The following is a 12,518-nucleotide window of genomic DNA, read 5'->3' as shown; positions in this document are numbered from 1 at the left end:
GGATCGGTGAGGACCGTTATCTTGGGGCCAGTCAGGAACCTGTGAAGGGTTTCAAACAGGGAAGTGATATGATCTGTTTGTACACTTTAAAATATCCAGATACTTGGGTCTGGGCTTGTCCGCACAGACACACTTGAGATATGTTAACAGGGGACTGAGTTGGTTTCCCTGGCAGGTTGTCAGTCGGGCATCTGTTTGATCCCTGGGGCTGGTACCTCTGGGGTCACCCCGTGCTAGAAGTATCTTTAGATCCACTCCTTTGGTTGTCTATCATGTTATTTCCAGAGTTTATCATTGCAGAGTAAGTCCTTATGTAATGCCCTTGATAGGTTCTTGGAAACTGTGACTTTAGAAACGATGGATAATGAAACTGATATACCATAAGCTAATTGATAAAAACAAGAGTTAAGTTTCTATGGCATATTTCTGGTTACACAAACATCACCAAACTTCTAAATACAGAGCCAAAACACTTCTAATATTAAACATTGAAATAAATATGAGTTTTACATACATTTAAGAAAGACACATAAAAACAAGAGAGAGAATGATTTTCCAATCTGTTCGGGGTTGAAGGTGGCCAGAGCCTACCCTGGCTGTTCAGGGTGCAGGGCAGGACCAACCCTGGACAAGACGCCCTTCCGTCGCAGGTGCACTCACTCAGATTGGGACAATGTAGACACGCCAATTCACCTCGTGTGCACGTATTTTGGGATGTGGAAGGAAACCAGAAAAGAAAACCCACACAGGTGGGGAGAATGTGCAAATGCCACACAAACAGTGGCCTCAGCTAGGAGTCAGGTTTTTTCTCTCATCAATATTTTAACAAAACATTACTCGAGGACTTGATGTACTTAGTGGGGAGGAGCAGGGATAAAGTAGTCTATGTGATTTTGGCTAGACCAGGAATACCCCTCTAGTTTTCCTTATATATTGCTTATTAGAGATGGCCTCCCCCAAGAATTTGGCCTCTTTTACTTTCATTTCCCTTTCATTTTCATGTAATATCAGGTGGAGATACTCCTGTTCTCTTTGGAGAAATCCCAGTTACATACAGAATCAGAAAATGAGACTTAGAAAAGGGATTTGCTCATCTACAGTGTCCTAGCTACATGTCTGCTTCCCTTTCCTTCAATTAAAACTCTGCTGGCTTCACTCTGACGTATTTTAGTCCCTTCTCTGCCCCTCCATAGGGACAGGGAAATGTTAAAGTGACCCATGCCCTACCCCTTGGCCAGAGTTAAATGCCTACCAAAGACCTCCAACAGCACAGAAGCAACTAGCCAACACCACAGGTACCAGGGACAATACATCTCTGAAGAAAACAGTCTTATTAGTTGGTAGCAGGCTTTTCACTGTAGATAAATAAAAGGTGGCCGAGCAGCATGTACCTTGTGACCAGTATTGGTTGGAGGTTATTGTATATTCTCTAAAGTGAACTTCACTAGGAATTAAGCTCCCCTGTCGTCGTCTTAAAACTATTGTAAGCTTAGAGTTGATTTATATTAAATTGTATTAGGTCTCATTAATGTCAATCAAAACTTAAATTAAAGATAATTTTTAGAAGTTGGAATATAATTGGATAAAAAAAGTCAACCCATAATTTTAAATGAGCGCAGGTTTATATTCATGTTAAAAGCAAAATCTTGAACACAGTGACTCTCCTCGCCCCACTCTGATTTTCTGCCTATTTACGAAATATATCCACTTTGCTGAAATTGTTTTTAAGGAAATAGTCTTTAGTAGAGAAACAGCTCTTTCAGAATATTTAAATGGTGTTCACCTTAAGGGTAAGATTGGATTCCATGGTACGTCTTTTTTGTATATAGGACCTGCTTTTAATAAGTTCATTATGATTCCTTGAAATGGAAAGAATTGTAGAGCATAGCAATCAGAGCAAAACAAAAAACCCTGTTTGTCCCATTGGTTTCTTCTTTTCTTTTTTTCTCTTTTCTTTTTTCTTTTCTTCCCTCCCCCTTCCTTTCTACCAAAGTGTCTTAAATCTAAGGGGGTTATTTTCCAGTTTCATATGGGGACCCCTGCAAGATAAGTGTGCTCACAGAAGTTGGCATTCTTAATGTTTCTCAAACTAATAATCCAGTATTATAGTCTAGACCCATTTTCTCTTTGTAGCCTTGCAGCCCAGGTTTTATTATGCTGCCTCCTGAAAGTAAGGGTGCTGCAGTTCTTATTTACTGCCATTTATATTGTATTTTGTGACCCTTTATCTGAACTCAGCCTAATTCCCCATCATTTTGATTTCCCTGAATTTAGAGCCAAACATGAAACAGTGTCATAAACGTAATGTTAACAGAGGATGTCACAGTGCTAGAGATCTTTGACATAGGGCTGAGTTCATGGATTTACCAAATTCATCAACCAGTCATTGAAGAGTTATGGTAAATTTTACCTGGTTTTGCTTAGGATGTGTTTGCAGAGTCTTTGTACCATAAAGCCTGGCACTTCTTCCCAAGTGAGCTTTCTTACCACTAGGTGATGTACCCCTCCAAACAACTCTACTGCTATTGGTTGTAAAAATAATGTATAGAAATGTCAATTCCAGATCTTTGTACTGGTGAGCTACACCTTAAATAGTGGGTCCAAATAAAAAAACACTATTTTTAAATGTATCATTTTAAGGCACTAGAAGCCTATCTTTCAAAGATTTTGTTGCTTTAACTTATTAGTTTTAAAAAATGCTTATAATTTTTATTTTTTATATTGATGTATAATTAATGAAAGTGTTGATTGTTGTAAATTGTCTGTGTAGTAAAAGTAGTGCCACTGTTTTTATTCCTTTATTCTGTAGTATGGCATGCAGCTGTACCAGAATTACATGCATCCGTATCAAGGTAGAAGTGGCTGCAGTTCTCAGAGTATATCACCCATGGTAAGGACCAAATTTCGAACATATATTTTATTTTACATTTATATTATATTAATTTGCAGTTGCATGACATTGTAATACATTTACATTCTTTCCTCTTGGTCAAATAAAGTGACTCTTTGGCATCATCTTACCTTAATGTTATATTGAATTATTTATTCTTGGAGTTTGTATGGTTGTAGCCTATGTAATAAAATCGCAGCACTAGAGTATACATGAAATATTCAATTAAAATAGATAGCTATATGTTAAAGAAAATTTTTAAATATTTGGAAGAATTACATGAGTCCTCTGTCTCATTACAACATTTGAGGATTAGGTGTTAATAAGATAATATATAGAATATTTTCATGGGGTTGTAGGTGTTTCCATAATTATTGGTTTTGATTATGTATTTATTTAATTTAATATTAATTTTGGAGTTGTCATAGCCTACTGTAAAGATTTGGAATTTTAAAAGCTGTACTATACATTTGTAAGCTCTTTCGCATTCTGGCTTTCTAACAATAACATTTTTAAACTTCAAGTTCCTTGACAAGCACACTCCTCTCCAGAAAACCCAAAACTGCCAGCTAAAATATGAGTCATGTATTATATTAAGTCTAGCACCACTTCTCAGATTTATACTAAGTCCAACTTGGGTATTTATTAGCAGACACACACAGACACATCTTTTTTCTTCTTTAGGACCTAATTTTAATTTTCTGTACATTAACACAAGAATTTTTTTTTTAATTAAACTTTATGTTCTGCTAATTTGCCTGTGCTCTTTAATATTGAGTATATTAGAAATTCAGATGTATGTGCCTGTGAAACAAATCAGCTGCCACGCTGCACTTGCACTTAGGTTAAAAATACGCTCCTCACGCCTGTGACCAAGGAAGATGCATTTCCCCACATGGAATATAACAGATGAGATGCTCAGTTCTAGGAATGAGGCATGAAATAATGTTGATTATGAAGCCCAATAGACTAATATGGAAAAAGAACTCCAATTCTGTAGTTATGTTGCTTTGACTGCAAGTTATAGGAGAGTAACTTTTCATCTTTGTATCATACTACTTTTAAGCCCTAAAATAAGAAACAAGAATATAATGAATTTTTATAAAATCAATTGCCTTAAGGTATTTTTATAATTTGTCAGCTTATCCTTATCTTTCAATCAATCAATCAATCAATCTATATATATAGAAAAAGTAATGACTTTTATTATCTTAATCCTTTGCTAAACCCTTCTACATTTCTTTTAGAATCTGAAGTTATTAGGATGAACATATTAATAGCAGCCATGCATTGAAGGCAATTGTTTAGTGCCTTCTTAATTATAGGAAAATATTGTCATGAACAAAGAACTTTTTAGTCTCATCGCTGTTACTAGCATACAAGTATGGTGTTATTCTTGCCTGTCTCCATTGAAAGTGATCCTACTGTTGATCACTATGCTTGTGACAGTTGGGTTAGTGTACAGCTTTCCTTGTTCAACACCATGTACAGGAAAAGACACTCCTTCGGTTAATCTGGTTGAAAACAGGGACTAAGGGAATGGATTTTAGGTGTCTTTGTGCTGATGACCTGTCTGTTCTGTATGGCAGTTGTCATGATCAAAAAGCATTTGAGATTTTAGCTCCATCCTCCTTAATTTACATGGAGGAAACTAAGAAGTTTGGGGGAAATATTTGTATTTATTTTGGTATCTGTACTGAATCCCACTTTTCTAGATTATCATGGAATAATCAGTGACCTATAATGGATAGGAGTGCCCCTCACCTGCCTCTGCTGGTTTTCACCCAAGCACTATTTTCAGAGGAACATAGAAAAGTTAGTATAAAGGAACAATATTATTATCTTATCTTCTTCAGAGATAAATTTTGAGAAAGGAAATGAGAAAAACATACTCTCATGCCATAATAAACATCATACTTATATATAGCACATAACAGCCAGCCCTATCAGCCTTTGAAATGAAAAACATCAGCAGATATTTCAGGAAGCCAAATATAGTTGGTCCTTTTTAAGAAAAATGGAGAATTCATTTAAAGGAGCATCTGTTAATGTGGTCCTGGATGGATTGAAGGGTTGGGAAAAACAAGTCTACATACATTCTTACTCTTCCTCACTTTTGACTGTTACCTAGACATTCCATACCAGTTTCTTCCCTGTGCCTCCCAATCTGTGGTATGTAAAAGAACCCCAGATATAGCCTGTCTGTGTCACTGCTTTTACCATATGCTGTCTGTGTGACCTTGTGTGGGTCACTGGTGTCCTGCAGTGTAAAATATGGGGGCAGTTGCATAATATCTGGAATCAATTTCATCTCTGATGTCCGATTGCCCTTTATGAAGTCAATGAGAGAACAACATCTGAGGAAATTTTGTGCCCTCTTGCTAAGGAATACACTGCAGCTTTATCTAGACTTTTTTTTTAATGAGGTGGCAGACAGTGACTAGCTACTAGTTGCCACCCATCTAAACTGCCTGAAAAACATGTTATGTTTTCCACTAAGAGTGACTGGATCTGATCTCAGTGTTTGGCTTGGACAATCCAGACTGTACCCAGGCCTTTCTTTCTTAAAAAAAGAGGCATGCCCATAAAATCATGGACTCTTTTTTAGGGCTTGCCCTGTATATCGCACTAGAAGAAAGAGCTAGAAATAGGGGCAAATGCTTTGAAAAATACACTGATTCTGAATGTTATCAGCATTGTTTTTCTATGTGAAAGACATTGAGCTGAAAATGACCTTTCAAGTTCAAGTCCGATTTTGCTTCACTTTCATTCCTTTGTCCACCAAAGGTACACTATTAATTTTTTATCTACCACCTGCCATTCAGTAGAAAATATTTGCTATATTCCTGTGTTTCTCTCTAGTATAGTCAATGTAGCAAATGAAAATATTTATTTGTACCCTGGCTGGTGTGGCTTAGTGGATTGAACGTTGGCCTATGAATCGCAAGGTTTGATTCCTAGTCAGGGCACATGCGTGGGTCGTGGGGCCAGGTCCCCCCTTGGGGGTGTGCGAGAGTCAACCAGTGGATATTTCTCTCACACATCAATATTTCCTTTTTCTCCCTTCTTCCCCTCTCTCTAAAAAAATGAAAAAATAAAATTAAAAAAAAAGAAAGAAAATACTTGTATTGTAGATTCCCTACTTATGCCTACTTATGCTAATTATGGAACATGAGATCTTGTTTTATATTCTGGCCTATCATATTGTAGGCCAAAGCAAACAAACAAACTAGTTGCATTTATTTATTTATTTTTCCTCACAGTATTTCAATGTTATTAGGAATTTAAGATTACAGAGTCCATCTTGACATGTGAGGTAGAGATACTATAAGGATAAAGCTATCATTATGATTGAGATTACTCTGTGGTTTGGGCAGGTAGAGGCTTTTCCTTAAAAGTGGCACAGCAAAAGTATATCGACTTTGTCGACAGCCCAGCACACATCACAGGTGAGAAGAGCAAAGTAAGGTGTGGCAGCAAATAGAGATTGCAGACACAGAATCTGTCTGGAAAGAGCAGCTGTCAATTATAAAGGCTCCTGTAACAAATGAAAGATTGCACACCAAATCTCTAGAAGTAAAGATGAACCTTAATGAGATTGTAGTTTTCTATAGCATGGTTTGAAGAGGAAGTAACAAATGTTAATAAAGTATACAGTGTGGGATGCAGTGATAAATGAGCCCCTCGATTGTTTGTGTGTGTGGACAGGGTTTCAAATACACATGTGACTGTAGTCTGCTAGGCCAAGCTACAAAATGACCATAAGCCATGAGCCTCCCGATGCACATTGGCTCCTCACTTACCAGTCGACTTCCATTTTTTGTTTTGCTCCTCTATTAATGAGTAGAGAATAACTTAAACGTTGTCCATGCTGGTTTTTTTTTCTTTCAGAGAATTTTAAGTTTTAAAAACTGAGTGACACAGTTGACTGGAGATTTTTGTCAATTGTCTTTTTTTAAGATGCATGACTTGGAGTGGCATACTTTTTAAAAGATTGTTGTAAAGTAGAGCCCTAAACAACCAAAAAATAAAATCAAGTCCAGAATATATGAACACAAAAAGTAATTGACAAAAATTATTAGCAAAGAGCCCTTATTTAAAATTGTGTTTAAAGAGTCTTCCTTTTGTATCAGTTCTTTGTCATTGACTTATTTTTGCAGCTCTCATTTTGCCATGTTTATTCTCTTAAGATAAAAAATATATATTAAAGCAGAGAAAAATTTAAGAATAAGGAATTATCTGAATTATTTCACTAAATTTGATTTTCTAAATTAGATGAAAGCTGAGGTGGTAAACTTCTAAAATACATACTTCAGTTCTGTTATAAAATGAGTACTCTTTCTAAAGGATTGATATAAGTCAACTTATTATAGCTTTAGTGCATCTTGAATGTTAATAAATAGCTGCTTCATAAGTAGATAGATTTGCCATTTAAATGATAACTGATAATTCTCAAAGCATAATAGAAAACCGAGTTCAAAAGTAATGGACCTTTTTATCCACATAAAGGGCTCAAAATTCCTTTCTAAATTGGTGTCTCCCTTTTTTCCCAGAAAATATGAAGAGAGGGTTGTTTTAGGAAAAAGACATGCTTACCTGGAGATATTTTAATCCCATTATTTGACACTTAATTCAGTGACCTTAACTAATAACTGTGTAACTTATTTAACCAAACTATTTTATAGCACCATTTTGTCTTGAATATGTATTTTTGACATTTTAATTCCCTGCTAGCCACCTTTGGAACTATATCCTAGAATCGAAACGTATTGCCAGCAAAACACTGCAAGATAACTTCAAATATATTTTCATGGTAAAAAAGGTGTGTTTTTTTTTTTTTCCAGAGAAGTATATCAGAGAACTCCCTGGTAGCAATGGACTTCTCAGGCCAGAAAAGCAGAGTTATAGAAAATCCCACGGAAGCCCTGTCAGTGGCAGTTGAGGAGGGACTCGCATGGAGGGTACAAATTGGTTCATGTTCTTTAAAAAATATTTGTGATTTGAGTTTGTTTCATTCAGAAAGCTGAAATTTGTTTTTTCCTTCTCTGTGCAGAAAAAAGGATGTTTACGCCTGGGCACTCATGGTAGCCCCACGGCCTCTTCCCAGAGCTCTGCCACAAACATGGGTATGTCTGCGTCTTCACCGTGACTGGATGGATGTGCATTTAGGTGTAGTCACTGAGGGCTTGTGGTAGAAAGTTCATGTAATTAAACTGTGATCATTTCATACAAAACTTCGTATTCCTTCACTCTGTTTCTTCAGCTATCCACCGCTCCCAACCTTGGTTTCACCACAAAATTTCTAGAGATGAAGCTCAGCGATTGATTATTCAGCAAGGACTTGTGGATGGGTGAGCTTGATTTTGAATGGCAGTGATTTTGATTTCTGCTGTAGGTAGTAATTACTTTTTCAGCAACACAAAGTTTTGACTTTGGCTTATTAAAACAGAAGTGACTTTGTTCTATAACGATGGCTGCCACGGTATCCTAGAAATGTCTATAGGATATCCGTTCTATTGTTTGTGGTTAGTATTTGTGCATAAATGAACAGATAACTGAATAGGATGCTCTGCTCTTAACTAATGATCACTAATATTAAAGTTTGATGCAGGGTGTGGTAAGTAAAAAGTTGCTTATATATTTAGACTTTCCTGTTTTCCTTTCTGTTTATATTCCAATTTTCTTTTCTCTAAATAATAAAAGCTTTAAATAATGTAAACCTATTCAAAGGGTACTTCTTGGCTATTTCTCATGTTATCTTTTAGTAGGGTACCATGTAAGATACAGAAGAAATATAAAATATTATGAACAATTTATAATCTAGAATGTTTTTGTCAACGTATTTCAGATACTTCCTATAATACTGACTACATTCTCTCCCCTAATGTAACACAATTAATGAAGTTGTTTTGAGGTTTGGATGAAAAATGAAACTAGCATCAATTTAAAGAAGGGGTGATGGGCTCTTATATCTTTCAAGGGTTGGCTTAAGAAGATGACAAGATTTCAAGGTGATTTAATATTGACATTTGGATAAAAGTGCATCTTCACATGGGAGATTATTAATAGCAAGTCAGGATTTCAGTAGACTCTAAATAAGAAAAGAATTTAATATGCTTCCCTGCAGGGAGCACAGCCTTTTTATATATAAATTTGGATATTCAGCACAAATCGTAATCTGATGAGAATAAGAAAAGAAATAAACCATGAAGAATAGATAAATGTTTTGGAGGATTATAATTTCACTTCTTTCTGAGCCTAGTTTTTATAGATTGAATGAAATAACTGCATGAAGAATGATAGTATCTTTTTTAAACGAAAATTTTTTCCTCTGGTATTTCTTTGGAAAGATGTGATGATGCGAGGCAGGCCACTAGGTGGTGGTGGTGGTTTACTCGGGAATGAGAGACAATTACAGCTCCATTTGCCAGTGAAACTCCCTTTTGTCCCATGTCGGGATCTCACACAGCACAAATGAAATGGATAGTCTCATCAGACATCTGTGCCGGTTCAAATTTGGCGGCCCCTTTGCCCAGGCACACTGAGATCAGTGCCAGAGTCACCTCTGGAGACTCTCTGCGCGGTCTGTGTGCCAACAATTAATACAATGCTGGTTTTTCACTGTGTTGCCAGTAAGTAAAAGTCCACGCCTGGCAGCACTTTTCTCTTAGGCCATTAGGCCACGTCTTGTTTTTTTTAGCTTGACATTATAGAGGCTTTTCTGCTGCATTTTTCAAGGTTAAAGTAGACGTTGTTTGGGTGTTTTTTTATCTTAAAATATTTTGCTCAAACATTTAATACATGATTGCAGGATTGTTTTTTTAGAACATATTTATTTCTCACTTTCTGTTGTGTATGTAAGAGTAGGAAACAGAAACAAAAGAAAAAAAAGGGGATCCAGAAGAGATGATTAAAAATGATTTTGTTTTAAGGAATTTTTTTTTCCTTTCAGGGCCTAATATGACTCAGAAGTTAAAATAGCAATATGATAATGCCCCATTCTCCATCCAAAACAGTTACATGTAAATACCCAATTTCCCAGTGGAAAAAAGGAGAAAGCACTACCTACCAATGCCATCATAACATTTATATGGGTTATTGTGACCAAACAATCTTTCAAATGGGCTATTAAAATTAGCACGAATAACAGTTTTATAGTAGAAGGTAATGTTATACCATATTGTTTACCATGTTAGATAATCCCATCACTGAATACACGGTGGGAGAAAACACTGGCCGAATTTATGTATATACTTTCTGGGTTTGTTACATGCTGTATTTCTTTGAAAACCATAAGTAAATGAAGAAACACACTGAAATTCCTTCTCTTTCTTTAGAGTTTTCTTGGTACGGGACAGTCAGAGTAACCCCAAAACTTTTGTACTGTCAATGAGTCATGCACAAAAAATAAAGCACTTTCAAATTATACCAGTAAGTACTTTGTGATTTCAAATTCGTATATTAGAGGTGATCTTAATGGATAAGCTTTTGTAAACTTTAGCTTTCTTTGGTTCTTTCATTGAATATAATTTTGGAGTTTGTTGACTAGAGTTAAGTTTGGCATAAATGGTTTTATGAGTCTGAATTAATGTAAGAAATACAGGAATTGTAAAAATTAAATTTTCTTTTCCCGTGAAATTTGATTTAGCAATATCGTATAGACCCCATGCCACCTATTGTTAAAAGGCCACTAAAGATTCTTTCTCCTGAATTCTACTAGCAGTTCTTTAAAACCCATTATTTTAGAGCCCTTTCTTCTCTGTTTTCCCAAATTTTTTTTTTCCTTTGGTAGTTTGGTTTTTAATCATTGTTGATGGATACACAGGTGCTGCAGAAACTGGAGATCGCTTAAACTGTTCTGAGCCCATTTCAGATTTTGTCGTGATTCTGATTCTGAGCGGCACACCTTGCTTTGGGATTTTTGTTGCTTCTGCTAGTGTGTGTTTGTCTATGTATGTGTGTATGGCATGTGATTTTTATATTGGAACAAGGTCGTGCGAATAGAGAATTATTCTCCTTCCAGGAAAGTGTTACATGAGATTGCTGAATTACTTGTGTTTCTTTTTGAATGGATTCTTTTTTGGAATTATCCAAAGTTTATATGAGGTGTCTTCCCTACCTCATTGATTATGTGAACCATGTTCCTGGCAAGTATGAATTGCCTAATGCCAGAAGAGCTCAGTGACAAGCCAAAAATAAAAAAGGAACTCTGTCAGCCCATTAACATAATGTTTTATTGCTTTGGAATCAATTTACTCATACAAATTATGTGAATATTCATTTTTAATATACTAAGTGAACCTGTTAGGTAGACAATATTTAGAAATGGAAATTAATGTCTGTAAGTGGGGTCATTAATACACTGAGTAATGCAGACTTCTCACTGTATATTGATTCAGAATAGTCATACTAGTTTAGGTACAGAACATTGCAAGAACTAAATGTAGAGAAAGTACAGCCACATTGCTTATCCTAGGATCAGATATTTCTTTTCAATGTAAGCGAGGTTACAAAAAAGAAATCTGCATGGCATTCTTTTTACTGTCCTTTAGTTATATAAACCTGTCAATTTTGACATATAAAGACGCAGTATGCAATAGAATATGATTGTCCTTCCGGGTTGTTTGCCCTTCTTACCAGTTTGTTATTTTTCCTCTTGCAGGTGGAAGATGATGGTGAAATGTTCCACACCCTGGATGATGGCCACACAAGGTTTACGGATCTGATCCAGCTGGTGGAGTTTTATCAACTCAACAAGGGTGTTCTTCCTTGCAAGTTGAAACATTATTGTGCTAGAATTGCACTTTAGGCAAACCAGAAGTGACTTGTTAAACTTGAAGGAAAAGGATTCAAGGAAAAAAAAATTTAAAAGGAAAAAGAAAGACCATAAAAAATGGTGAAAGCTTTGTCACGGTGAAAAGAATCCCTTTCACCTCCAAGTTACAAAAAATAGTTTGTGCATTGAAAATAAGCAAAGATCTGGATTGCTATTATATTCATCATTTAAAATCCATTAGTTAAAATTAAACCTCAGAAAAAGAATGACGTGGTGTGTCCTTGTGTGATTTTTACATTACTATATTATTTTCTTCAAATATACGTATTTTAAACATTTTTCTGTCCTTACTATACAAGTATTAGGATTATCAACTCAGAATATAAAAAAAATTGAGTTCAGAATGAATTATTTGAGGTCTGAGTTTAAATTATACTACTTTTTCTAATAACTTAAGAAGTATGATTAAAAACTTGCTATCAATTAAAAAAAGCCACCCATGACCTATTAATAAAACTGAAAACTATTTTGAATTATATATTTTCTGAGTGGACTGTAACATTAAAATCAAATGATATTTTGAGGTGGCAGCTTAAAATTATTTTCAGATATATTGATTTCTTTCAGGGTAACTTTTATTACATTATTAAATTATTAATTGTACTATAGTATTTTTGCTGGCATTGCACCTCTTAGTGACATGCTATTTATTGTATTTTTTCCATTCACTTAATGATTGACAGTAATTATGTATAGTCATGAGTCTCTTAATAGCAGGGATACATTCTGAGAAATGCATCAGGCAATTTCATTGTTGTGCAAACATCATAGAATGCACTTACACAAACCTAG

General features: G+C 35.4%; 1 protein-coding gene across 2 annotated transcripts in view; it reads left to right on the top strand.

Moving 5' to 3' along the window:
* Positions 1 to 11,932, top strand: part of GRB14 (growth factor receptor bound protein 14) — a 117,934-nt gene extending 106,002 nt beyond the window's left edge. For both annotated transcript variants that reach the window (XM_054562513.1, XM_054562514.1), the window contains 6 exons: positions 2,810 to 2,890; positions 7,735 to 7,851; positions 7,944 to 8,016; positions 8,154 to 8,241; positions 10,228 to 10,321; positions 11,553 to 11,932. In XM_054562513.1, the coding sequence (XP_054418488.1) occupies positions 2,810 to 2,890; positions 7,735 to 7,851; positions 7,944 to 8,016; positions 8,154 to 8,241; positions 10,228 to 10,321; positions 11,553 to 11,699 (600 nt within the window). In that variant the 3' untranslated portion in view covers positions 11,700 to 11,932. The remainder of the gene's footprint in view (positions 1 to 2,809; positions 2,891 to 7,734; positions 7,852 to 7,943; positions 8,017 to 8,153; positions 8,242 to 10,227; positions 10,322 to 11,552) is intronic.
* The last annotated feature ends 586 nt before the right edge of the window (positions 11,933 to 12,518 follow it).

Source organism: Pteronotus mesoamericanus, unplaced genomic scaffold (assembly GCF_021234165.1).
Source record: "Pteronotus mesoamericanus isolate MK-2021 breed Mesoamerican mustached bat unplaced genomic scaffold, CSHL_Meso_final scaffold_651, whole genome shotgun sequence".
Lineage (NCBI taxonomy): Eukaryota > Metazoa > Chordata > Mammalia > Chiroptera > Mormoopidae > Pteronotus > Pteronotus mesoamericanus.
The sequence above is the reverse complement of the archived record's forward strand: the minus strand, read 5'-3'. Positions and strand labels throughout refer to the sequence as shown.